General features: G+C 37.2%; 1 protein-coding gene across 4 annotated transcripts; it reads right to left on the reverse strand.

Moving 5' to 3' along the window:
* Window positions 1-15,698: 15,698 nt before the first annotated feature.
* Window positions 15,699-24,780, reverse strand: LOC112005405 (V-type proton ATPase subunit F). Of its 4 annotated transcripts, none has more exons than XM_024037654.2 (6): window positions 24,632-24,780; window positions 24,207-24,394; window positions 23,204-23,285; window positions 18,396-18,477; window positions 16,520-16,602; window positions 15,699-16,127 (listed from the first exon to the last, which is right to left on the reverse strand). In XM_024037654.2, exons 3-6 carry the CDS (start codon window positions 23,264-23,266, stop codon window positions 15,963-15,965), a joined length of 393 nt encoding a protein of 130 aa, XP_023893422.1. In that variant the 5' UTR covers window positions 23,267-23,285; window positions 24,207-24,394; window positions 24,632-24,780; the 3' UTR covers window positions 15,699-15,962. The 4 variants fall into 4 exon arrangements, with proteins under 4 accessions (XP_023893422.1, XP_023893423.1, XP_023893421.1 ...); XM_024037655.2 differs by lacking the exons at window positions 24,207-24,394; window positions 24,632-24,780 and adding exons at window positions 23,383-23,427; window positions 23,603-23,758; XM_024037653.2 differs by lacking the exon at window positions 24,207-24,394.
* Between the last annotated feature and the right edge of the window lie 2,935 nt (window positions 24,781-27,715).

Raw genomic sequence — 27,715 nt, forward strand, 5'->3', positions numbered from 1 at the left:
TCTTCAGGCCCCCTTCCCCCGTTATATATCATCACCTACTTCTCCTTTTCACCACACACGTGTAAATTAAATTCTAGGAACTCCTTCTTGTCCCATCCAATACCTCCTAGAACCTTCAATCAGCAAGCATAAGGCTGCTTGATTACTGTTCAGGTATCACCTCCCCATTAATGCGACCAGAGAGTTAGCTGGGAAGCATTTAATATGGAGGTAGCAGCTTTAGAAGATATTTGTTATTTCTCTCTGCTCCTCTCTTATTCTATATTCATTTTTCAGTTCTAATACAACGTTGCGGAGTATCCTAAATAGTAAGATAGTTACATCTACCTCGGATCATTGTATCTGAGATGGATTTTATCCTCGGACGCGTTTTGGGCCATCGTTTATGATTTTCATCTCTTTTTCTTGTACTATTCCCACCATGTCTTTGTTTAGCCATCCTCGGATAGATGAACGTCCTCGGACTGGGCCACTGGGCCATAAGCCCATTTTCTACGATTCCAATATCACCTTTTTGGATAACCGGCCCCACAATAGCCCCTCAAAATCTCGCTTTTTATCACCTTGGAAAAAGGAAGATTTTGATATCTTGCCTCCACCTCTTTCGTGGATTTTCCTAATTTCTAGAACGCCTTTCTACCTGCCTAAGGCACGCTCCTGACGTTTCGGCGTCAGGAGCACGCCATCATTAAATTATGACGGCTTTTTTGTCCCCCACGTTCAATAGCAAGATGCAAATCTAACGGTGAAGGATTTTATTAAGTTTACGAGTGGGATTTTTCCCGCTTACAATTTCTGCGCTACTATAAATAGCTTTTCAAATTAACTCTCTTTTCAGTGACAATAATCACACAATCTTAGTGCATATTCACTGAACCTGTCACTCTTCCTTATCTCTCCTTGCATCCATAAATATTAAAAATTGTCTGAGGATTTCTTTTTTAAACCTGTAAGTCTCCTTAACCCTTCTGAGCTTTCATTCCATCTTATTAACTTTTCTTCACAATTTCTTTTTAGAAAATGGGTAGGTTTAAGTATTTGGTTGAATCCGATGAGGATATGGAGGAATTTAGGGCTAAGTATAGGATTCTCCCAACAATAGGAATGAGATATGTGGCTCCAGGAGCATGGGCGGATGATAGAAAAATAGGAGAGGTGGTCATCCGCATGATTGCGTTCATAGAGGGAGGGATGACCATTCCCATGAGTAATCTCACTAGGAACTACCTTAGATTTTTTCAGTTATCCCCCACACAGTGTGCCCTAAATATGTTCCCTTCTAAAGTTGCTACCTCCATATTAAATGTTTCACAGCTAACTCTCTGGCTGCATTAATGGGAGGTGATAACTGAATAGTAATCAAGCAACCTTATGGCTGCTGATTCAAGGTTCTGGGAGTGTTGATGGGACAGGAAGGAGTTCCTAGAATTTAATTTACACGTGTATGGTGAAAAGGATATCAGGGTTGTGATATATAACGGAGAAGGGGCCTAAGAAAAGGGGTCGAAAAACAAAGAAAGAGGAAAAGAAGACTAAAATATGTAACCCTAAGATAAAAAGAGAATCCAAGAAACTCCTAAAAAGGCCGAGGATATATTTTCCCGGTTGGTCGAATTGAATTTCTTGACTAGTTACTATGATATTTTTCCACGTAATAGAACTAGTTCTTGCACCACCTCTACAAATTTATTGTTTGACTTGTTGGGTTAGAAACTCATCCCTATTCTAGGTCAATCAAATTGAGTCCCTACAATTGGCGCCGTCAGTGGGAAGAACTTGATCTATTTATAGGAAAGGTAAATGCAGCGGTTGTGATGGAAGGAGGACCATTGCAGCAGGCAATAGTGCGCCCACAGCAAATGGATGTCAATCCACACCAGGCAGAATCCAGGAGGTCTCAGCAAGTTAATCTGTTGGTAATCCTTGAACAAAGAGCAGATCGTGAGGAAGTGTGCGAACAACCCACACTGATAGAAGTCATTCTCGAGGGAAAAGCCATATTTCCCATGTAAAGAACGATAGAGACATGCAACGTGAGATTAACAAATTGAAGAGAGAATTGCGACATGAGCGGCAAAGGCGTATGTCTCACAACTCCAGGCAATCCTCTGAGGAGTCAGATAACACCAGTTATAGACAAAGGTCAAGAACTCCACCCAGTGAATCTTTTTCCTATGATGAGGAGTACCACCATAGACGAAAATATAAGAGTCCGCCTCTCAAAAGTTTAGGGAATGACGCCCTGAACAGAGCGTTGAGTCAAGTATCTAAATTGCCTTTCACGCGAAGTATTGAGGATGCAAATCTTCCTCGATGGTTCCATCACCCACATTCACCATTTATAATGGTCGAACAGATCCAGTGGAACATGTTAGCCATTTCAGTCAAAGAATGGCCGTTCATGCAAAGGACAAGGCCTTGATGTGTAAGGTCTTCCCATCGAGCCTGGGTCCAGTGGCGATGAGATGGTTCAATGGTCTGAGAGCGAACTCCATCGATTTCTTTGAGAAGCTCACTCAAACTTTTGGAGCCCGCTTTATCACCTGCAGGAGGGTTCCTCAGCCCTTGGGATCGTTATTATCCTTGTTCATGCAGGAGGAGGAGACCTTGAAGGCATATTCTGATAGATACTGGGAAATGTTCAATGAAATAGATGGAGACTATAATGTTGTGGCTATTAATACCTTTAAGGCTGGCCTTCCGGTCGAGCATGATTTGAGGAAATCTCTGACCGGTAAACCTGTTACCAACGTGCGTCAGCTTATGGATCGGATTGATAAGTATAGAAGGGTAGAGGAGGATCAGACACAGGGTAGAGGAAAGGCCAAAGTAATCCTTTAGGAGATGAGGGACTTCAGGTCAGACCGGTACAATAATAATCGACCTCGGAAGGATTTTGGGGGGCAACCAGGATCTGCCAACTCCCAAGTGGTTAATGCCATGTTCCGAGAACTGGTGCAATAGGTTCTGGAGAAGATAAAAAATGAGTCATTCTTCAAATGGCCTAATAAGATGGCAGGGAATTCTGCGAAACATAATCAAAGCCTTTACTACCAATATCATCAAAATCATGGACATACTACTAAAGATTGTAAAAATTTGTGAGACCATTTGGATCAACTGGTCCGAGAAGGGATTTTGACCCATCTTTTGCATCATTCTAGTGGCCAAGGAAGCCAGGCAAGTTCGACACTTTGGGGAGATGCTGCTTCAAGACCCCCCTTAGGCACGATAAACGTCATATTCGCTGCCCCAGGAAGAATCTGGTCTTGCCCCTCTAGGATAATGTTTGTGTCTTATTGCTTCGATAAGGGCTCCAGTTCAATGTCAAAGAAGGTCAAAATGGGCACTCCATTGGTTTTGGGTTTTTCAAATGAAGATAAGGCGGGAGCCATTCAACCGTATGATGACGCCTTGGTGGTTACACTCAGGATTGGGGAGTACGATGTGAGAAGAGTTATGGTTAACGAAGGAAGCGCAGCCGAGGTTATGTACCCTGATCTTTATAAGGGGCTAAATTTGAAACCCCAGGATCTAACATCCTACAATTCCCTTTTGGTGAGCTTTAAAGGTAGATCAGTCATTCCGATGGGTCTGATAAGGTTACTCGTCCAGACTAGCTCAGAGGTAGTGGAGGTGGCTTCCTTGTAATGGATACCTTCTCTCCATATACGTTTATATTGGGCAGGCCCTAGCTGCATACCTTGGGAGCTGTTTCTTCCACACTTCATTAGAAGGTGAAATATTCGTTGAAAGGCCAGGTGTTAGAAATATTTGGAAACCAATCTATGGCTAGGCAGTGCTTGATAACGGCTATTCAACATCGACCTGAGAAGGATACTTCGGCCACTATCGAGAATGGTTTATAGCAATCAAAGACCCCGGCGACCCTCTTTAGCAAACCTGCCGATGAAGCGGAATGTGAAAGTTTAGAAAGGGTGATTGTTGAGGATGATCCGGAAAAGTTCTTTCAGGTTGGGGCACAGTTGCCTCTGTTGGAGAAGGAGCAATTGGTTGAGATCCTTAGAAGAAATATTGACGTGTTTGCATGGAATGCTTATGAAGCCCCAGGGGTGGATCCAAACTTCATTTGCCATCATTTAAATGTTAACCCTTCTATTTCTCCGAAGAAACAACCACATCAACGCCCATCCAGAGTGCATGCCGAAGCTATCAAGGATGAGGTAACAAAGCTTAAGCAGGCAAGAGCTATCAATGAGGTGTTTTATCCCTAGTGGTTAGCCAATACGGTTGTAGTGAAAAAGAAAAATGGCAAGTGGTGTTTATGTGTAGACTTCACCAATCTTAATAGGGCTTGCCCAAAGGATCCTTTCCCCATGCCTCGTATTGATCAGTTGATGGATGCGACGGTAGGCCATCCTCGGATGAGCTTCCTAGATGCCTTTCAAGACTATCATCAAATCCCACTGGCATTGGACGGTCAAGAAAAAACAGCTTTTCTCACTCCCACTGGAAACTATCACTACAAAGCAATGCCCTTTGGCTTGAAGAATGCGGGGTCTACTTATCAACGGATGATAACGAAAATGTTTGAGCCACAGTTGGGCAGGAGCGTTGCGGTCTATATTGATGATATGGTTGTGAAGAGTAAGATGGCGTCCCAGCATGTGATAGACCTTACAAGTGTTTTTGAGATCTTGAGGAAGCATAAGCTGCGACTAAATGCATCCAAATGTTCATTTGGAGTAGGGTCAGGGAAGTTTTTGGGCTACATGGTGACTCACCGAGGAATTGAAGTGAACCCCGATCAAATTAAAGTCATAAATAGCTTGCAACCACCTTGGAATCCCAAGGAGGTTCAAAGATTGACTGGGATGACTGTTGCTTTAAATATATTCATATCTAGGTTAGCGGATAGGTGCAGACCTTTTTTCCTTTTACTCTATAAATGGAAAAGATTTGAATGGACCGAGGAGTGTGCCTTGGCATTTTAACAGCTTCAAGAGTATCTATCTCGGCCACCCATTATGTCTAGTCCCGAGGTGGATGAGGTCATTTTTTCCTACTTGGCGATAGCCACTTATGCGATAAGCTTTGTTCTGATACAAGTAGATAATGGCGTACAACAGCCAGTCTACTACGTGAGCAAGTCGCTTCACAAGGCCGAAGTGCGTTATTTGCCATTAGAAAATGCCATTTTGGCAGTGGTGCATGCTACAAGGAAACTTTCCCATTATTTCCAGGCACACACTATGGTTGTCCTAACTCAATATCCGCTCAAATCAGTACTTCGGAGTGCAGACTACACTGGCAGGATTGCCAAGTGGGGCATAATTTTAGGAGCTTTTGATATTAAGTATATGCCTCGCACCTTTTTGAAGGGTTAGATTCTCGCCGACCTAGTGGCCGAATTTGCTGAAGGCCCTGAGGAAGTAGAAGCGACTCAACGTGGCATGGATGAAAAATTGGTTGGCCTTATCTCAGTGCAATATGCTTCACCCTGGAACGTGTATGTGGATGGAGCAACAAACTAGCGGGGGTCAAGAGTGGGGCTGGTTCTGGTATCTCTTGAGAAAGTCATTATTGAGAAGTCTTTAAGGTTGGGATTCTTAGCTAATAACAACGAGACAGAGTATGAAGCGTTATTAATAGGGATGGCGATGGTCAAGAAGTTGGGTGGAAAAACAGTGGAGATGTTCTCGGATTCAAGACTAGTCGTGGGCCAGGTTAAAGGGGAATTAGAAGCTCTAAACACAAGAATGCAGGAATACTTGGACCGGGTTAGGTGTATGCAAGTAGATTTTGAGTTTTTTGAATTATCCCATGTCCCTAGAAGTGAAAATGCCCATGCATATTCTTTAGCTACCCCTGCTACCTCCTCGGCACAGAACTTACCCTGAGTGATAATGGTTGAAGACTTAAACACAGCTACCCCAATAACGAGGGACTTGCTTCAGGTTCATCAAATCAATTTGACGCATAGTTGGATGGATCCTATAATGTTATTCCTTTAAAAGGATATACTGCCTCAGGATAAATCAGAAGCTGAAAAGATATGAAGGAAAGCTCCTTGGTTTTGGTTGTCTGAGGACAAAAAGTTGTACAAACGTTCTTTTTCTGGGCCATAGCTGCTTTGTGTACATCCCAAAGCATCAGAGGTACTCCTAGAAGAACTGCATGAAAGGATTTGTAGGAGTCACATTGGAGGAAGATCTTTATCTCATTGGGCAATTACTCAGGGGTATTGGTGGCCGGGCATGCAAAAAGAAGCACAGGAGTATGTTAAGAAATGTGATCAATGTTAAAGATTCGCACCAAACATCCATCAGCCAAGGGCAGCTCTAATCCTCTTTCTAGTTCTTGGCCTTTTGCTCAGTGGGGCTTAGATATTGTTGGCCCTTTCCTTAAAGTAGTAGGAAATAAAAAATATTTGCTGGTTGGCACAGACTATTTTTCGAAATGGGTCGAAGATGAGCCTCTGGCCAATATCAGGGATGTGGATGTTAAGAGGTTTGTCTGGAAAAATATCATTACTAGATTCGGGGTTCCTTAAGCTCTCATCTCGGATAATGGTCTTCAATTTGATAGCAAGGCTTTTAGGAAGTACTGTTCCGATCTGGGGATAAAGAATAGATACTCCACTCTAGCCTATCCACAGGGAAACGGGCAGGTCGAGGCTGTCAACAAGGTCATAGTGAGTGGGCTTAAAAAAAGGTTGGATGTTGCAAAGAGAAAATGGGCGGAGGAGCTACCACATGTCCTTTGGACATATCGAACAACGCCTCGACGGTCAACAGGGGAAACCCCATTTTCAATGATGTATGGGGCTGAGGCTGTAATTTCTCTTGAAACGAGTTTTCCTACACTGAGGACTAGTGCATTCACCTCGGATGGCAATGATGACCTGTTGAAGAAGAGTCTAGACTTGATAAACGAACGACGAGAGAATGCAATGGTTCAATTGGCCTACTACCAACATAAGCTAAAGCAAGGTTATGATGCAAATGTAAAGCTGAGGCCGTTAGCCCTAGGAGATTTGGTATTGAAAAAAGTCTTGGGAACTACTAAAAATCCAACTTGGGAAAATTAGGGCCTAATTGGGAAAGACCGTATCGTATCACATCTGTAGTAGGAATAGGTGCGTACTACTTGGAGGATTTAGACGAAAAAACTGTACTCCATCCCTGGAATGTAAGCAACCTAAAGAGGTATTACTATTAATAAGAACAGTCCTGTTTTACATCCCTTTACAGTTATCCCGATTCTGTAACTTGTGTTTCTCAATCTATTGAAATATTAAACAGAAACTAAGTTATGTTAGGTTCCTCGAACCATAAACTGTTTATCCCTTTGACATCTGTTGAAGTGTCGAACAGAAGCTAAGTTAGGATAGATTGTTCAGACAACAAACTTAGAAAAAATCAATGCCCCTTAAATTGGGACTGTACAACTAAAATTGTATATCAAGGCAAACTCCATGAGCATTACTTAAAGCATTTTAAGGTGCTCAGTACCTCCCTGGTTTAAACATTTAGAATACTTTCTCAAATTTGGACACTTCTTAATGGATTAAAAACAAGCCTTTGTAGTGCTGTGGAGTTCACTGTTATATTCTACTCTGGTTTCCAATTAGCATACATAAAGTTAAGTTTTCCCTTATATTATCAGATTTTATTCTTTTGTAACATTTGATCATGTAAAAACAAAGAATATTCGTGCAGAAAATTGTACAAGTGTTAAATAAAGCATGACGTCTCATATAAATTTAGAAAGGGAAATTATACATCACATTAAAAATATCCTTTAAAAAAAACAAAAAAAAAACAAAAAAAGAACTGAAAAGTAAAGGGAATTTAACTATGTTAACTATGGTTTTAACTTTATTTGGAGCTTGTGTTGGGGAGCTTTGCCAGTCGCCTCAGGAAGAACTTGTTTCTCTTTTTCCTTTGGAACTTCTCCAGCAAGTAAGATGGTTGAAGCCAAAGCCTACTCAAATCTTTGAGAGGGTGCTCCATCTTTTGGCACCTCTGCTGCTTTGTCCGAAGAAGTATCTTTTGGAACTTCAGGCGCTTTAGACCGCTCCTGCTGATTGAGGGGGAGAGGATTCTAAATTTGGGCTTCTTCGGCAGAATCAGCAACTGTGGAGGATGCCTCCTGTTGTTGAGAAGAAGGGCTTGAGACTCGTATAGCTAGAGGGAAATAAACGTTTTCTGGTCTCCTCAGCTCGGAAGAAGATTCAACCCCAGCTCAGTTAAGAGCTTCTTCCCAAGTCTGAGCACAGTATGCTCGACATACGGCGGGCACCTCAGCTCGGAGGATATCCTCTGTCTCAGCAACGCCGACGTCATATCCATGCTTTTCGGCCTTGTCTCTCTCTTTTTTAGCCTCTGCCTTTGCTTTCTCCGCCTCAGCCTTGGCTTTTTTAGCTTGGTATTTAAGTTTCTGGGCTTTCTCCAGTTGTTTCTTCAAGGTTAGTACTTGTTCCTTGGAGGTTGCCAGCTGGTCATTAGCCTCGCGCAGACGTTTCCTCTGTTCCTCTGCTTGCCTTTGGGTGTTCTCCAAAGCTGAGTCAGCACTCTTCCGAGCATGTTCTTCCTCAGCTAACTTTTTCTTCAGCTGAACATTGCTTTGTTCAACAATGGTGAGCGTCTGCACAGCTGTTGCTTGCCTCTTCCTCTCATCATCTAATTGTTGGTAATAGGAATTGGTTATCTCTTCCAGCCTGAAAGTGGCTTGAACAACCTAGAAGAAAAAGAGTTAGAGATGCAACAAATAAAATTGTTTGCATGACATTTATAATTAAAGAAACAAAACAGGAAGGGTATCATACCATGCCCAAGTATCTTTTGGCATTCAGTAAAACCTCGTTCCTCCTTAAGCCTCTTAGCTCAGTCATATCCTTTGGAAGTAGGAGGGTTTTCTCTAAGGCCGAGGTGACGTGGCACCCAACGTCGCCGTTGAAGTCCCTAATTGATGCATCTTCCCTTAGGGGCTCACCACCGAGCATGGGTGCAGGGAGCCAAGCCTCGGGTTTCGAGGATTAAGTGGTTGTCTTTTCCACGGCTCGTTAAGGCCCATGGCTAACCTTTTGCTGCTTCGCAGCTCATTGAGCCTCGTCTTCACGAGTAGTACGATGTCTCCCAGTCTCCACCACTTCCTTATCCTTTGGTTCTCTCCTCCTTTTTGGATCACTGGGTTCAGGCCTGGATTGCTAGGATGGTTGAGGAGGAGGAAGAGGAGACTTGGGAGGAGGGGGAAGTTTGGGCTGAGCGGACCTCCCCGACGCACCTTTGCCGAGCTGATCTTCAATGAACTCCATCAAACTCCGTTGGGGTTTTCTTTGGAAACCTATTTCGTCAAAAGTGTCCTCGAGAGATGGAGGCTGGTTAAATACTTCAAATTCGTCTACAGAATCCAACAATTCTACAATTCTCCCTGAATTTTCTTCACCTTCTTCTCTCTTTTCCCTTTCTTCTTCCTTCCTCTCTTCCTGAGAAATAGGGTGCGAAGAGGATGCTCCTATTGAGGGAGTGGCAACAGGGAGTGGCTAAGTGAAAGGTGTGCCTTCAGGAATCGAAACGCCCTCAGGAACAATAAATCCTTCAAAAGCTACACTGATGCGATGAAGCCGAGAATCTTTGGCCCTTATCACGCACTTGGGGTTTGAAATGCTGTGGAAATGGGTTTATACCCAAAGATTACGTGTGCTGCTCTCAGTTGACCGTCAGACTCATTCACATACACCTCAGATCGTAATATTTTATCTAAACTCTCCCTATTGACTAGTACGAACTGAGGTCTGGTAGCGTGTATGTCTGCAAAATCATTACAACAAAAGGAAGACTTTGTCAAAAATAAAAATACTTGGAATTAAAAAAATATAAATAAACAAAAATAATGAAAATACAATCTAAACTATACAAACTTATGGCTAAAAACCCCACCTGGTGTTCCCTCCTTAGTTGAACAGGATAGGCCATCATGCCATTCTTGGGGAAAATTAAAAAAATCATATTTTAACCTTATTTGATATAGGGAGACATTGGATTAACCTTATTTCGGGTGCCTAGATTTAGGGTAGTACCCCTGACCCTTCAGATGGTTTAAATTGTACATCCAATTTATATCATGATGGGTTAAGTTTAGATTGAACTTCTCGTTCAACACCTCTATACTCCCTAACACCCTTATTTGTTATCTCTCTCTGCTCCTCTCTTATTCTATATTCATTTTTCAGTTATAATACAACTTTGCGAAGTATCCTGAATAGTAAGATAGTTACATCTACCTCAGATCATTGTATCCAAGATGAATTTTATCCTCGGACACGTTTTGGGCTATTATATATGATTTTCATCTCTTCTCCTTGTACTATTCCCACCATGTCTTTATTTAGCCATCCTCGAATAGATGAACGTCTTCGAACTGGGCCATTGGGTCATAACCCATTTTCTACGATTCTTTTGGATAACCGGCCCCACATTCGTAATATAAAAAAAGCTAATTATATTATTTATATATATTTGTTAATGTTTATGTTTATGTTATTGTGTATGTATATGCTTATTAGTATTTACGTGGTTTATTTGTTTACAAATTTTTCCAAATAACTTTATAAATTAAACCATAATATTTAAAGCTCTGGAAAAAAAAAAAATCCACTTATTAATAATCCGTATTTTTGAAAAAAAATATATATTTTTAATGATAAGATTTCTCACTTCACTAATAAGCTTTTGGTTTAAAAAAAAAATATTGCACTATTATACTGCAAACATTTGTTCGGTCAATGCCCTATTTTAAATGCTCAAATTCGTCTCTAACTTTAGAAGCTATATAATTTTTTTTTTTTAATGATTCTTAAGAATGATATACAGTTATCAAAGGATCCCTGATTTAAGTGTGTAAAGCTTCTGAGAGACACTTAGAACAAAATCATGGCTATTTAATTTATTCTATTTATACTCTTATTGGTTTTGTCAGCTGTTTCTGACTATTTAACAATATTCTTCTTACAAGGCTTTGGTTTATTGCACTCAGGGTTAGAGTGAGAACAATTCCCAAATACAAACTCTTTCACCTCTTGGAAGCATTTAAGGTATTTAAATCCTTCAAACGGCAAGAATCATTAACAAGAGTAAATATTCCAGTAAACAAAATGCAAACCAAAATTTCAAAAGAAATCTATAAAATAATAATAATATAGTGATAATTGCATTAGAAGAATTGTAGGTATCAGAAGTGTTCCGAGGATGAAAAGCATAATGTCAATTGTTATGTACCCAATATATTTGACAGTAGGAGTTTGGTTACCGAGTTCAATAATAATTGTCCATCCAATGAATCCAATAATATAAGTTAAGGTTTGACAAGTAACAAGTAGGTAAAACCATAGAGTTTGCGGATTTGAATACCATCATGTACCTTGGTAAAGTACAACTTGATTAGTTAATACACACCATAAGCAAGGAGCCTATAACGAAGACTATCAATTCTAAACATAGTCGTTTTTCTCCCAAATAAGTCAATTGATAACTCGCCAATGCCCAACACCACAAGGTTTAAAGTATTCTTAAAGAAAAAGTATTATAGCAGAAGTTGGAATGTATGGATAACAAAATTTAAACACAATTGTCTGTGTGCATGCCATATATTTTCAATGATTTATATATTAATATAGTGGTGACATTGATTTACTTTTTTTAACAAAGAAATAACTTTAGGTGATTTTTTTTTCAATGATCAATATATTAACAATATATTTACGCTTAATTTATTAATAAGTTTCTATAACAGTTATGAAAATACAATATTAAATAAAAGCTATAGCAAAACCCGGGATATTTTATTTGTGATTATGTTGGAGAATAAAATTATAATGATATCATTATTTTAATTTAGTTTTCCATTTAAAAATCTATTTTTCTTATACTATATATTTAGAAAAAAATATATATGATACTTGAAAAAACTAAAAATCTTATTATTTTATTTAGATTTGTTTATGTTTATGTTAATGGGTATGTTTATTCTCATATTATGTTTACCTGATTATATTGTTTGGATAAAATTTTCCTCCAAACTAGTTCGGAGGAATATCCTAATCTAATATGTAGTGACTCATAAATCATCGATTGAAATTTTTTTAATCATGTTACATGACTCACCACATGATGAACATTTTTCATATTCTTTTGTTTTAAGTCAATATATGTGTGCATTGGGGAGGGGAGAGTAAATAATTTTATAAATCAAACCATAAGATAAATAAAAAATTCATGTATATGACTTTAGAGATTTAACAAAAGCACGTGGAAAAAAAATGTTCAGAATTTTAGAGGTTTAACAAAAGAGCACCATTTATCCATAAGTGAGATTAAAAATATTACGTATACAATTAAAGGAAAACTATAATCATCATCAACTTCTACCATTTATTTGACAAATCTTTTTCATGTTAAACGAATCTAACCTACAATTCTACTTTATGGAAAAATCTAAATGAACGGCATGATTAATAATAATAAAAAAAGTGTGAATAAGAGATAATGAGTTTTTTTCTTTTTGAGAAGGAATTAGCGATAATGGTTAAGGGAAAGAGTCAGACCTATCAATTGGACCCACAAAAAGTATTAAGTATGATTACAATCAAAATAAATTGCTTTATGAGCAAATAATCCCTTATAACCTGAATTGCCCTTTTTTTTTTTTTTTTTTAAATTATTTAATTAATTGCTTATTTATTTAGTTGGAATTCCCAAGAGGGAATAGAGTAATTATCTCTATTCTTGTCTTCCTCATTTTTCAGAATTATATAATAATGGTTTTGACGCGTTGTTGTCCTATGCTTGGTTAAAAGGACACATGATATCATTGCATGCATTCTCCAATTTTGTATAATATATAATATAATTAGATAGTTAAGCTCACTATTATAGATCTATATAAATGTGTGTGTTTGTGTGTATAATTAACTCGAGTAGACAAATGCTCTTTAAAGAAATTCAAAACCTAAATTTAAAATCTAGAGTGCAAATGCAAATTTAACAAAGATTATTCAATATGTTACAACAAGAAGTTTAGGGACACAATTTTACCACAACTTGGTAGGGTAGTCGATTATAAGTAGTAGATATTATTGTCTATATGGGTCAACTGAAATCCAGCATTTTAGAGCCGAACTTCTCTAAGCATTTGTCTTTGTTTTTTCCTTCTCAAATTACAATATGCATAGTTAGAAGTGAATTTAATTTAGACTAAAAACATCAACCGTCCATTATAGTGTGGATTCCATGCTAACATGGCCGAAGTAGCTTGTTTCACCAAAACCCTAATTTTTTTTTTCCTATTTTCATTTTGTTTATTCAACTTAAAATAAGAAAAATAATTCAAACTTTTCAACTACATATTATTTAATACATGATAAAAAAGGTATACATTTCTAACATTACTCTCTTTAATTTAGACACATTAAAAATATTGATACATAAAACATTATGGACCTATTTGGTAACAGTTTTTAAGTATTGTTGTTCAAAATAATGTAAAAACTATGGTTTAAAAAGTGTTGTGAAAACACGTATTTAAAGTACTTATAATGCAAAAAAAAAAAAAAATGTTTGGTATCATGTTTCAAACAACATAATTTATAATGTGAATAAACTTAATTATGAGTTTGGTTACTTTGGTGTGTGTGTGTGTGTGTGTGTGTTTTTTTTCTAAATGATGACATGTAGTCTAATTAATAGGACCTACAGGTTTTAAAATATTTACAAAAGTGTTGTTGAACAATGTTATTTAAAAACTAAAAGCTATTAAGAAGAGTTCTCTAAATTCAGTGTTTAAACAACCTAAAAATGAAAAACGTAACTCAAACACTCCTAAATAAAATCCTTTACTAAACACGTTTTTTTTTTCATATTTTTTTCTCAATTTTTAATATTTAAATATTAAAAACTATTATTTGAAATCTTTTACCAAACAGGCCCAAACTTTTTTCAAAAATCGTTAAGAATGAGTTTTGTTCCAATTCAACACTCAAGGCCAAGGGCCCAGTATGATATAATTCTTAACAAGAGAACTACAACGATGTGACACATGATGATTGCTAATTGAAAATCCCAACCTACCTTTGCCTTTTGGCTAATCATGATTAGTGTCTATCCTTGGGATTATCAAATTCCGTTTTGAGTGGCAAAAAAAGCCAGGTGAGATCACCAAAAGTTGTTAATGGTAATACCTTTTTATACTTGGTATGTGGCGAGCACCATTGGCTGGCGTGATAGACTAGACCTCTTCGAGTACTAGCAAGGGCAAAGCTTTTCTCTAATGCTCTAGTGCATTACGTGGTTCGCAATATAGACGTGTGGTCAACTTTGAACGCATGTCAAAATCATATTGGAGCCAGTGTACTAAAGTATTATGACCCAAGCCAAATGCAAGAAGAAAAAGAAGTGTTTCTATCCCTGCACCATTAAATGGAGAGGAAGAAGAAGAGGATGCAGAGTACAGGGCTGCATATTTGGGTAGAGTTGCATGAAATCCTTGAGAGAAGTCACAATTCTCTCACCTGGTTTTGTTACCAAAAAGGTGTCTTGTGTTGATGAGTGCCTAATATATCATGTATGGGCCGTATTACTTTGTTAGTGATGGACTTGGAAACAGTCTAACGTTCCGTCTCACATTTTTATATAGTTGTGGGAAAGAGTAGTACAATATACTAATATAAAACATAAAAGATTGGAAGGATAAAACCATGATTGCATATTAGATCTGTTTACATTCTTGTATATAATATTCCCATTAAAAAAAATTATCTGACTCAGTTTCATGAGACAGATCACTATGATTTCCTTATTTATTTATTGTCCACTAGAAAAACTTGGCAAAATATCTGATAAAGATTAGATTAGATTAGATAGAAAAATTCACATGTATAGCTAATATATTTTTTTTATTATTATTATTATAGAAAAAATGCACATGTATACATGTGGCAAAATATCTGATAAAGATTAGATTAGATTAGATAGAAAAATTCACATGTATAGCTAATATATTTTTTTTATTATTATTATTATAGAAAAAATGCACATGTATACATGTGCACATGTATACATGTGCACATGTATACACATGTATAGCTAATATCCTCTGATTGCAGATTTGCAGATAACTGGCTTTCACTTTTTTCTTTTTTCTTTTTGGACCCGGCTTCTGTACATGTACATGTCCGGATTCGAACACGTGTCCATCATCCAACGTGTCCAGTGGAAACTTCCACTGGACACAAGCTGCTCCCTTTCTTTTTTAATATAAGAAAATAAATCTAACAAAAACATCAAAATGTATATGCGTGATACCTACTTCAAGATTTTTGCTGCATTCTGACTCAATTACTTTTTAGTTTTATATACTTGTGTTTATGTCAAAATTATGATAGAGATTAGAAAATGCTATCCTCCACTGTTGACTTTGTTTTTGTGTGTGTGTGTGAGAGAGAGAGAGAGAGAGAGAGAGAGAGAGAGAGAGAGAGTGCAGGAGGGGAAATCTAGATTTAGTTATGAATTGCTTTCAGCTTTCTGAGTGCTACCTTCGAGAAGTTGCACTTAAAAATGCAGATGACAAATGCAGCACTCATTGAGTTGCTAAGGATTGTATTGTCTGCCCAACCTGGAGGATGGTACATGGAAACTAAATGCTAAAAGAATATTAAGAACACAAACAATGAACAAAAGTATCAGAAGCAACTGCAGGAACCTTTCTTTAGAACATTTTTAAGATGGCAACTTATTCCTCTTATCATAACAAACAAAACCCAACTTGCAATGATAATTCATAATTAGGCACAGAAAGAGAATAAATAGTATCCAGATATATCAATCAATGCAAAGGAAATAAGAAACATAGCATACAATAGTGTGCACAAAGCAGAGAACATGCAGCTATCAGCTAAAAAATTCTCACGCTTGCAACATGATGAGTGAAACGTGTACACATACTCAGCGCCGATCAGATGCCACAGATTCAGCAGAGAAGAGATACTTCACACGTGAAAGAACTGAATCATGTGAAGGGTCATAAGGATGATCCTTTGAAGGAATCTCCAAAATAGCTGGTATTGGCTTATTGTAGCTATCAACCAGGAACCTTATCATGTTTGCTACCTGATAAGTGATGCGCAGAAATGGTAAGTTTGTAATGGAAATCTTAGGCCGCATAATAAATTTGGAAGAATATACACAATACAGCATATCACTAGTACAGTAGCCAGGCAACCACCTACACCCCTAAGCTATTGCCTAACTGATCAGGAGCCCTTAGACCTTAGCCCCTTATCTATGCCTGCATATATATTTAGACAACTACGCAATTGGACAAGAATATCATACACTCGGAGATTTTAAAAGTCTGTTATTGCTAGCATTAACTTTTTTTTTTGGCAACAATTCTAAACATTCAATATAAAATAACTGGTTTTGTCAATTCTTTGTCCACTTACATCCTCAAGAGGGGAAGGAGAACATATGATATCAAAGTTAGGGGGGAAAAAACTTACATATTGGCTGATTAGGACAATAGCAACATCCTCCTTTGTGGTGAAATCTTTGAATGCATCTTCAATTGCTTTGACCGTTGTTTCTTGACAAAACACAATCAGAAAATAATTTCAATTGACTTTGCTTTATAAATTGATAAGAGCGAAGCTTTCTTAGATTCTATTAATCTTCAACATTTTCATCAAAGGAACAGGATGTAGACTGTGTAGTATATATGGGGTAGAGGATCAGTTCCATTGACCAAAAATCACTTAATAAAAATACAAGATCATCCATCTAACTTCGACGAATCAGAAAATTATCATTCATTGCTTTTGCAATCTAAGAAACTCATACAAACATACACTGGAAGAAATCTGAACAGCCTTCAAGAAATCTCTATTTGTGGGCATATCATAAATGAAAAGTCACACACATCAATTTCCATCTTAAGATCTAAAATTTTGAGGAATTTAATTTGGAAAAAAATTCATTAAAATCATTGTTCCAAGTCAATCACTTAAATAATCAATTTCACAAAGTCAAGCTCCACCTTTTATAAGAGCTTTTTTAGCACCTTGGGCTTATCATCTGAGAAAATAATCACAGTTAATTATATCCAAATTAAGGGTGTAATTGGACAGTCTGAGGCTTGACTAGCTCAGAAGCCACAGACTGCCAAGTATATTAGCTTGGGAAATATTTGAAAGCTCTATATAACCACTCGTTCCTAGCTTCTAGGTTGGCCCTTTAACAATTATTCTCAAAACAACTGGATATGCTTTATCATCTTAAGATAAACCTTGAATGAAAAATCAATTCAGGCCCTGAGTTATATAAAATCCCTACGAGCTTCTGTAAGAAGGCCAAATATATGTAAATCCCCAAGAACTCATGATAGTCCTTCTTCTTGTAAACTCCAGGCCTCACAAACCAAGAAATAGCTCACTAAAGAAGCATTGATTATGATAAGGAAATTTTAATGAAAAATTCGACAATATTTCAATCAATAAGAACACTATTTATTGATTTTTCATCATAAAAGCACCTGTAATAGTTCCATTTAGTAAGTATCTCACACATAGAACAAGTTTCAAGATCTAAATAAATGTCTCTCTCTCTCTCTCTCTCGATTGGTAAGTTACACACAACTCAATTCTACAATGAGGACCCACATTTTGTGCATTGGCCTCACACATAAAGCATCCCTAAAATCATGATACACTAAAAGGAACAACCTCAGACCTTGTGGGCTAATTTGTTTGAGTCTCAACCACCCCATGTCAATTTCCTCATGCCTCACCTCAAGACCCCGCCTCTAGGCACAAACCTCATTAACCTTCCTGATAATGAAAATTGCAAAATATCTATACTGCTAACAAACATTCCCTTCTATCAGTTGCCTCAGGGAAACTAACATGTTTCTGTAAATGAGAGGCATGAATGGACTACAACGTTATGGAGAGGAATTATAAGGAGAACTTTCCAGAATCCTGATGAATTGAGAGTGGTGGGCAAGTATGACACCATAAAAAGTACTTTTACATGCCATGACAAAGCTTTATAGTGGGCAAAAGCAAACATTTCAGAGCCCAAAACCTAGCAATGAAATCTCTCTTAATTAATTGATTTATAAGTAAGACTCTCATCAACTTTATTTATGATTAAATTGGAAGGGCAGAATTGTTGGTCACTGAATGGGGAATCTGTGATGTATATTTTTAATTGGGAGGGAAAAAGAACCACACAAACAATTTTTTTCCTTGACAAGGCCAAACACATACACACATGAGAAAATTAGAATGATAAAACATAAGCTTGTTAAAGTTAAGAACATGATTAGTTCAATAAACCCACGAAATAATGATTTCTACATTACAAGGCTAATATGCATACTTGAATCAACAATAAGGTAGTTTGTCTTTCTCCGCAAGTCGACATTACCCACACCGGCCAGCAAAAATCCAGTTATAGTGTCCTATATGATAAAAATATCCATGAGAAGAAACGTCAAAATTTATAAGAAGTGAGCTACAAAACATGCCCTACACTAGTGAATTCTGCATTATACACAATGAACCTACCTAAAAGGAATGAAAACAAAGTAAAAATTGCATGCATTGATGTAGGAAAAATGAATTTATAAAATCTATGGTCTGACCTTTTCACCCATAAACTGTGAGACAATCCCACCACAACTAGGCTATTTATAATGCATGCTCCTTTGCTTTAAAGCAATAACCTAAGAAGCATGGACGCGGAGATGCCGACACAAAAATTCTTGAAAAATTAAGACATGACATGGTAAGGACACCCTGCAAGGGTGCAACCTTTTGGTTGGAGGCTTGGGATGAGCTTATAGACCCATTTATTACCTGATACATGGTTCTAACAGGTGGGGTTGTGTAGCTGTACTTTACTCCCCAAAGGTGGGTTCAAAGGCCCTACCTTGGTGAGATTCCACGTCATCAAAAAAGAGAAAAAGGATTCGACTATTAATTCATTAATATACATATTTTATGTCTAGTTTAAGTTTTCAACATAAATAACAACAAACAAATTCTATAAAAGCATATTTAAAATAAAAGTATAATTTTTTTAATTAAAAAAAAAAAAATCTTTTTGCAGCCATCCAACACAAACAGGCCGGGGACTTTGACTGCAATACTAAGATTGGAGTAGGGAGTTAACAGTTTTTATGAAGTTGAAAATGGTGTCATGGAATGGTCGAGGATTGAATGATTCACGGAAATGTTTGATGGTTAGAAATTTACTATGAGAGTGGAATTGTGATGTAGTTTGCCTTCAAGAAACTAAGCTTGCTTGTATGGATAGACAGTTGGTTTGCAGCTTGTGGAGTTGTCCTTATGTTGACTGGTCCTTATGTTGACTGGGTGGCTTTGGATGTGGATTAGACAGCTAGTGGGGTTTTGATGATGTGGGATAGGAGGGCTTTAGAAAAGTTGGAGGTAATGGTGGGTTACTTTTTCATATCGATTTGGTGGCAGGGTGTGGGGGATGGTTTTATTTGAGCTTGTTTTGGGGTTTATGGCCCAAATGATAATAACTTAAGGGGGCAGATGTGGGATGAGCTGATTGGAATTCAGCAACTTTAGGATGTTCCATGGTGTTACATAGGGGACTTCAATGTTGTTCGTTTTCCAAGTGAACGATTGGGGGGATCGCACCTTACTCCGGCTATGGAGAATTTTTCTGAGTTCATTGAGGAGCTTAATTTGATAGATTTGCCGTTGGAAGGAGGGAGTTATACTTGGTCTAGTGGCTCAAATCATCCTTCGATGTCCAGGACAGATAGGGTTTTGGTTTCTCATGATTGGGAGGAACACTATCCGGATGTGATCAAGCGGGTCTTACCTCATCCTCTCTTAGACCACTTCCCCATATTAGTAGAGGCAGGAAGGATATTGAGGGGGAAGAGTCTTTTTAGGCTTGAGAACATGTGGTTAAAGACAAAGGGGTTCACAAATAGGGTTCATTCGTGGTGAAATCAATACTCTTTCTTAAATACTCCTAGCTTTGTGCTTGCTAAGAAGTTGAAGGCTCTGAAAGGAGACATTATTCAGTGAAACCATAATGTATTTGGAAATGTAGGTCGTCAGAAGAAAGAGTTGTTGGAGGCCTTGAAATTAGTGGATGCTAAGGAAGGGGAGTCTGGCCTTTCGGAAGTGGAGATAGATAAGAGGGTTGTGATGAGATCTCAAATACAGAACCTTCTTTCTTTGGAAGAAGTTTTGTGGAGGCAGAAATCGAGGATGCTTTGCATTAAGGAAGGAGACAACAATACCAAATTCTTCCATAAGGCGGCTAACTCCCGGAGAAAGTATAATCATATTAGTATGCTGGAGGTAGACGTGGTTATTTATGAGAATGAATCAAAGATGGCAGACCAAGTAGTACAGTTTTATAAAAACTTGTACAAGGAGACAGATAAGTGGAGGCCTTTTGAGGAAGGTTTGGAGTTTGATCAGATTGAAGGGTTGGAAAGGGACTGGCTTGAACGGAGGTTTGAAAAGGAGGAGATTCTTCATGTTGTTAAAGAGTTGGAAGGAGATAAAGCTCCAGGTCCAGATGGTTTTTCTATGGCCTTCTATCACCATTGTTGGGGAGTTGTGAAAAGAGATGTTTTAGTTGTATTTGAGGAGTTTTATCAACAAAATAAGTTTGAAAAATCTTTTAATGCAACTTTTATAGCCCTAATCCCTAAGAAGAATAGTGCCTCTAATATCTGAGATTTTAGACCTATTAGCTTGGTGGGGAGTGTACACAAGATCTTGGCTAAAGTTTTGGCAAACCACTTGAAAGAGGTTTTGGATTAGCTGATATCTGAGTCTCAGAACAATTTTGTGGGTGGCAGACAGATACTTGATTCAGTTCTTATTGCTAATGAGTGTGTGGATAGTAGGGTGAAGAGTAAGATTCTGGGGGTCATTTGTAAGCTGGACATTGAGAAAGCCTATGATCATGTGAATTGGGAGGCTCTTCTAGATTTGTTGAAGAGAATGGGTTTAGGGGTGAGGTGGTGTAGGTGGATCCGTACATGCATATCTACAGTCCAGTTCTCTGTTTTGGTTAATAGGTCTCCAGCTGACTTTTTTGGAAGTTCGAGGGGATTAAGACAAGAGGACCCGCTATCTGCTATGTTGTTTCTGGTTATGATAGAGGTTTTCAGTAAGATGATGAAAAGAGTTGAATGTGTTGGTTTACTTCAAGGTTTCAGGGCTGATGGTAGAAGGGGTAAAAGGGTATGTATCTCACATCTTTTGTTTGCGGATGATACGATTCTGTTTTGTGATGCAGATGAGGAGTAGATTCTACATGTTCAGATGCTTCTTCTTTGTTTCTAGGCTGTGATAGGATTAAAGGTTAATGCTTTGAAGAGTGAGATGGTTCCCATTGGGGAGGTCCCTAATATTCATGTCTTGGCAGAGATCTTGGGTTGTCGGATTGGATCCTTGCCTATGACCTATCTTGGTATGCCACTCGGGGCATCCCACAAGTCCCCCACTATTTGGAATCCTATATTGGAGAAAATTGAGCGTAAATTGGCTGGTTGGAAAAAGATGTATTTGTCAAAAGGTGGAAGACTGATGTTGCTTAAGAGTACATTATCTAGTTTTCCGACTTCCTTTTTATCTCTTTTTACAATCCCTACGCATGTCGCCAATAAAATTGAGAGATTGCAAAGAGATTTTTTGTGGGGGACTCCAAGACACATCTAGTGGGATGGGATAAGGTGTCTGCACCTCTGAAAAATGGTGGGTTAGGAGTAAGGAAATTAACTACCTTTAATAAAGCCTTACCAGGAAAATGGTCATAGTGGTTTGAGGTTGAGGAGACAAGGCTTTGGAGAAGGGTTGCAGCTCTAAAGTTTGGGGAAGAAAGGAGGGGTTGGACTTCCAAGCTAGATAGAGGGGTACATGGGTGTGGTTTGTGGAGAAGCATTCAAATGGGCTAGGAAGTTTTTAGTAAAAATATTCAGTTTGAGGTAGGGGTGGGGGATAGAGTGAAGCTTTGGACAGATCAATGGTGTGGGGATTCTCTACTTCAATTGACATTTCCGGTTGTGTATGGGATTGCCTCCAATAAAGGGGCATCAGTGGCCTCTTCTCTTGAACAGTTGGGGATAGAGGAACGGAGAAGCTGAGATGTTCGTTTCATTCGGAGATCAAAAGATTGGAAAATGAGTGGTGTGGATGCATTTCTCTGTACTTTGGGCTCTAATTTACCTCCAATTGAGAATGGAGATCGTATAAAATGGAAGTTGTCGAAGAATGGGGATTTTGATATCCGGTCATTTTATAATAAGTTAAGAGGACCCTTGCCCATTATATTTCCTTGAAAAGGTGTTTGGAAGATTAAAGCCCCTCAGTGTGTTTTCTTCTTTGTATGGACTGCTGTATGGGATAAAATCCTTACAGGTGACGATTTGAGGGGTAGAGGGATGGACTTTGTTGACTAGTGTATTATGTGTCGTTGTAATGGGGAGACAGTGGATTATTTGCTAATGCATTGTGGTAAGGCTTACCGGTTGTGGAGTTTGGTGTTTAGATCTTTTGAGATTTCTTAGGTCTTGCCAAGATCAGTTGCGGATACTCTCTTTGGTTGGTGAAATTGGCCTGGAAAGCATTCATCTAGCATTTAGAATTTAGCTCCGTTGTGCTTAATGTGGTGTCTATGGAGGGAGCGAAATTGGAGGACGTTTGAGGACATGGAAAGTTCCAATGATTAGTTATTGGCTTCTTTCAGTGGCTCCCTTTTTGATTGGTTTAGGGCTTGGGGACTCACCTCTGGTGATTCTCTCCCTATGTTCCTTAGCTCCCTTCTTTGTAATTGTTATCTTTTCTTTCTGTTTTTTATCATCTTTTTCTATAATTTTTTTCTCTGCCTTATGAATTTCTGCATGAGGTAGTTTCTTTGAATATACATCTTTATTACTTAAAATATATATATATATATATATATAAAATGTCTGAAGGTAAATCTAGGATAAAGTAAATTGGTACCAGTTGGGGGGATGTTCAGCAAGTAGGAGAATTAGTGTTTGTGTTGGGTTCTAAGGTGGGTAAACCCCATTCCACCATTTCAAGTGGCTACTACGGCGAAAAATCATGCTGTTCATGTTCAATACCAAGCGAAATTCTAAAATACTTATAAACTAGCACAACCTACTGCATTAACCATACCTCATCAGCAATCATGGCAATAAGTGCTGAGCTTTTAGTGGCAATTGGAGCCCGACCAGCCATTTAAGGTTGTATTAATCAACTGGATCAATGAAGAACAAAAACCCATCAGGAAAAAAATGTGATCCTATCAATTATATTAAAAAAAAAAAATACACTAACAACTATAATTTACATACATGACCTATTGCCAAACAATGCATTTATAGTCTGAGATTTTAAAACTGCAAAATTTTCATAGCAGCCAAACAGAGAGAGGGGATCAAATATAATAGATACCCAGAAAATAAAATAATCTAATTGACAAATTTTCTCAGCAAAAAATAAATAAAAAGCATCGAATCTGGCAGAGAAAATTAAAGAAAAACTAAGCGTAGTAATCAGATTATTAAAAATTACCAGGAAAAATTTATCAGTGTTTCGAGCTTTGGATCAGAGAGAGAAAGAGAAAGAAAGAGAGAGCGCGCGAGAGCAATTCAGCAATGGGATTGGATTTGTCATTTGTGGTTTGGAAATGGACCCGGGTTTGGATTTTTCTTTGGGGGATCAAGTTCGACCCGTTTTGAAACATTAGCAACTAGCCCTGTCCATAACCAAAAAGTACGTCCCCGTTAAGTAGACATCCAGTGTTGCCGTTAAATCAACAAAACAACGTCGTTTTGCCTCTAATTTTTTTTTTTTTTTGATAAGCGTTTTGCCTCTAATTTAATAGTATTTATTTTTTACTTTATTACTCTTTATTATTTAATTTCCCCTCCCCAGTAAAATTATAAAATAAAAAAATAAAAAATTTTTTTGATAAGCGTTTTGCCTCTAATTTAATAGTATTTATTTTTTACTTTATTACTCTTTATTATTTAATTTCCCCTCCCCAGTAAAATTATAAAATAAAAAAATAAAAAAAAAAAAATAAAAAAACTACGTTTTCAGCTTTCACAGAGATAACGAAAAACCATGAACCTAGGGTTTCGAAAATGCGAGAAACTGAAACGAAAGTACGTACCTTAGGAAACAGAAAACGGCGTCGTATTTCGGAGAGTACGTGGGTGGGATTTGGGTTTGGGAGGTTTTTGTAAAAAGTGTGTATTTGCAGTAGTAGTGGATGTGGATGGAAGATTTTTTATATCTGGAAAATGCGCCGGAGCCTCCGTGATCGTGGTGTCGCCGCCTCTTCATAAGAACCCAGGCTAGCTGGGAACAAAAAAAAAAAAAACTGATTGTGGTTTTTTTTTTTTAGGTTTGAACCTAACCCAATCAACACCCATGAAAATACCAAAAAACAGAAAAATCCATACCAAATAAACAAAACCCATACCATTATGAACACAATGACATCAAAAAAATAACCCAAAACCATCAAAAGTTCGAAACCCAAAGTTTGGGGAAATAACTAATCAAACAATAAACAAAAATCATAAAAGAACAAACCTTGACCGACCGGGTGGAGCTTCGGTGTGGCGGCGACAGCTCCTGACCGACGTGGCGAGGTGGAGTTCCAGTGGTATGAGGAGAGGAAGAATTGAAAAGGGTTTAGGCGTTGGAGCTGTTTAGTTCTTCAGGTGTTTTACGTGTTAGAGGATTTTGGTTTAATTGAGTCATAATTATGTGTGTAGAGTGTATTGGTTTTTCGATAAAATATGACGTGTCATTCATTTATTGGTGGCGTAAAAAATGCTCCTTATCCAGCTCCTGGCTGAAGGTTCGCTCAATTTAAATCTATTATAATTTAAAATTATTATATTTTTTAATCATAAAAATACATAAAAGTGATAATGGGGAGATTTAAATTTATTGGGTAGAAGTTTGAAATTGTTTGTGCGACTAAAATGTGGGTGTACAGCTGGGTTTTTTTTTCCCATAATGGTAGATGTATTTTTTTTTTATCACTACGACATATATATTTTTATAGAGAGATGTGTGTTTGTTTTAATTTTTTTTTTTTATAAAATATTTTTGGATAAATGTGGGGTGTTTAACTTATTTTTCTATTTTGATTCTAAAAAAAAAAAACTTATTTTTCTATTTAAAAATAAATAAATAAACATATAGTTGTTTTGAAGAAGTGGTTTAGTGGAATAGTGTTCCTATTTTGAATGTAATGTTTTAGTGCAAGTTAAACATGTATTTTTACCAGACTATCATTTAATTTTGTCTCTACTTAAACCTAGGGGTGTAGAGGTATTTTGGAACAAAAAAAAAAAAAAAAATCCGATCCAAACATGGAAAGCCTCTTAAGTAGTAGTATAGATATAGATAATAACCCATCATTCCCGAAATCCTGACTGAGAGAGAAGGAGGGAAGAGGAGATTGAGAGAAAGAGATATCAAGAAGGGTGGGCGGAGAAAGAGATATATAGAAATAGAATCATTGTCATTGATAATCCAAAATGCCAAAATTTGTTGAACTTACCCAACTGAGTAGACGCCGAAAACACCTCCCTAGAGCCGCCAAAGTCGATTTGTGTTTTGGGTTTACTGGAGAATCCAAAAATAGCTTTCTCACGATCTTAATTTCCTCTTCCCTCTTTCTCTCTTATTAGTGGGGTTAGGGTAGGGATTTTGGGAATGATGGGTTATTTTTTTGATTTTATTGGGGAGGAGACTAACACCGTATGGCAATTGTTTTTTTTTTTTTTTTTTTAAATATAAATTAAGAAATAAATGCTAATAAAGTAAAAAATAAATATTAAATTAAGGGTAAAATGATGTCGTTTTGAGGATTTAACAGAACTGTGGATGTCTACTTAACAAAAGATTGAATATGGGAGTTTTGAAATTTAGATAACTGAAATGAAAGAATACAAACTTAGAGAATTGAAACGAAAAATAGTGAAATTTAGAGGATGAATAGAAAATGAAATCGTAATTTAGTGAATTGGGTGCAAATGTATTTAACTTTTTGTATTGTTAAATTCAAGAACTTAAAAATTTAAGAAAAGAGCATTTTTGTTTAGTTGATGAAAGATGCTATAAATATATTCGTAAGTAAAGAATGTAAGACTTTAAAGAGTTGTACATCAGCAAATAAGTTAGATCATTCAAAAAAAAAAAAAAAAATCACACAAAATGGTGCAGTGACTGCGGTCGCATCAATTTTAATGGGCTATTGCCTATAATATGTTCCTTTAGGGTTTTTTTTTTTTTTTTTGGGGGGGATTTTTTGGGAGGGGGGGGGGGGATAAAATGTTGAGCTTGAGTTTTTTGTTTTTATATTGAAAAAAAGGTTTGAGGTTTTCTTTTGTGCAAGTTAAAAGGGATGAATGTGATTAGGATTTGAGCTTAACTAGAGTCTAGCGGAGAATATTATGGGTAGAGCCGTAGAGGTAGAACACACTCCACTTTAATTTAGAGCATTCACATCAGTTCGTGTATAAGTGTGTATAATAGAAAAAATGCTCAAATTTACACATTTTTATTCAAAAACAGCCCACATCAATCCGTTTAAAATATTGCAAAATCTTCTAAAATTATCCACGAGCTACAGTACCTGTGTAAATTTACACGGGCACTGTAGCATGTGTATATCATTTTTTAATAGTTTTTTTCTCTCTTCTCGGTACTGTAACATGACTTTGCCTGACACTGTAGCACTGTAGCATTGGGTTAAAGAAATGAATATTTTATTTGAATAAATGTGTATAATAGACAAACTGATGTGGGTGTTTTGTAAAAATAGGTGTGTAAAATAGAAAAAGTAAGTTTTAGACTTGTAAAATGGAAAAAAATTTCCACGGCTTGATAAGGATGCTTAATTGGCAAGGAAACCTTCACACCACCGGTTAGAGGATAGAAATCATATATGCTAAAGAGTATCCCCACTTTCTTGGATATGTTAGAACAGTCATCTATTTCGCCCTCTTCCTACGCATTTTGGGTACTACCATCATTTTTTCATATATGTACAACAATATTGGAAATGATCCATGTACATTTACTACACGTACTTTCCTTTTTGAAGGAAAGTGGGGCAACAATTGCGAGCGCCAGCAGTCCCTAGCTGTTTGACGTTACTAATACCACGAGTATCAATGGGTTTTATTTACACATTCTATATTAATATGTGTAAGGAAATTGGAGTAAGACTGCATTTGATTCTAGGTCTAATAAATTGACAAGAGCCGTTGATATGTTTCTCAAAAAAAAAAAAAAGAACCGTTGATATCATTTGTGCAAATGTCCCAACACCTTCCTTATTCAAAGATGCACCACAAGTTTGGTACATATAACCTATGAAACTCGCCATAGATAAAAAGGATAAAGTCCCATGCTTTCTTCAGAAGGCTCTGGCAGTCAAATGTAGGGATAGCGGAGTCCTGCTCCATGTTTGTTCATAATGTGCTTACGTATAATTGTGATTGTTAGGAGTTTTGTAACTCAATTAGCACCATTTGTTATTTTCCATGGAAACATCTATGTTCAAATTCCCCCCCCCCCTCCCCCCCAACTATCAGATTATAGAGTAAAATAATTTTTGCTGCACTTTCAATCAGCATCAAAAAAATGTAACCAATA

The sequence above is a fragment of the Quercus suber genome, unplaced genomic scaffold (genome assembly GCF_002906115.3).
Source record: "Quercus suber isolate HL8 unplaced genomic scaffold, Cork oak 2.0 scaffold_444, whole genome shotgun sequence".
In the NCBI taxonomy this organism is placed as follows: domain Eukaryota; kingdom Viridiplantae; phylum Streptophyta; class Magnoliopsida; order Fagales; family Fagaceae; genus Quercus; species Quercus suber.

Bases quoted from the DNA above. Each gene is read 5' to 3' on its own strand.
- LOC112005405 (XM_024037653.2), bottom strand. From the start codon at position 23,266: ATGGCTGGTCGGGCTCCAATTGCCACTAAAAGCTCAGCACTTATTGCC. The intron at 18,478-23,203 runs GTATGGTTAATG...TTTATCATATAG, and splicing joins TTGCCATGATTGCTGATGAG to GACACTATAACTGGATTTTT. The intron at 16,603-18,395 runs GTATGCATATTA...TGTTTTGTCAAG, and splicing joins CTACCTTATTGTTGATTCAA to AAACAACGGTCAAAGCAATT.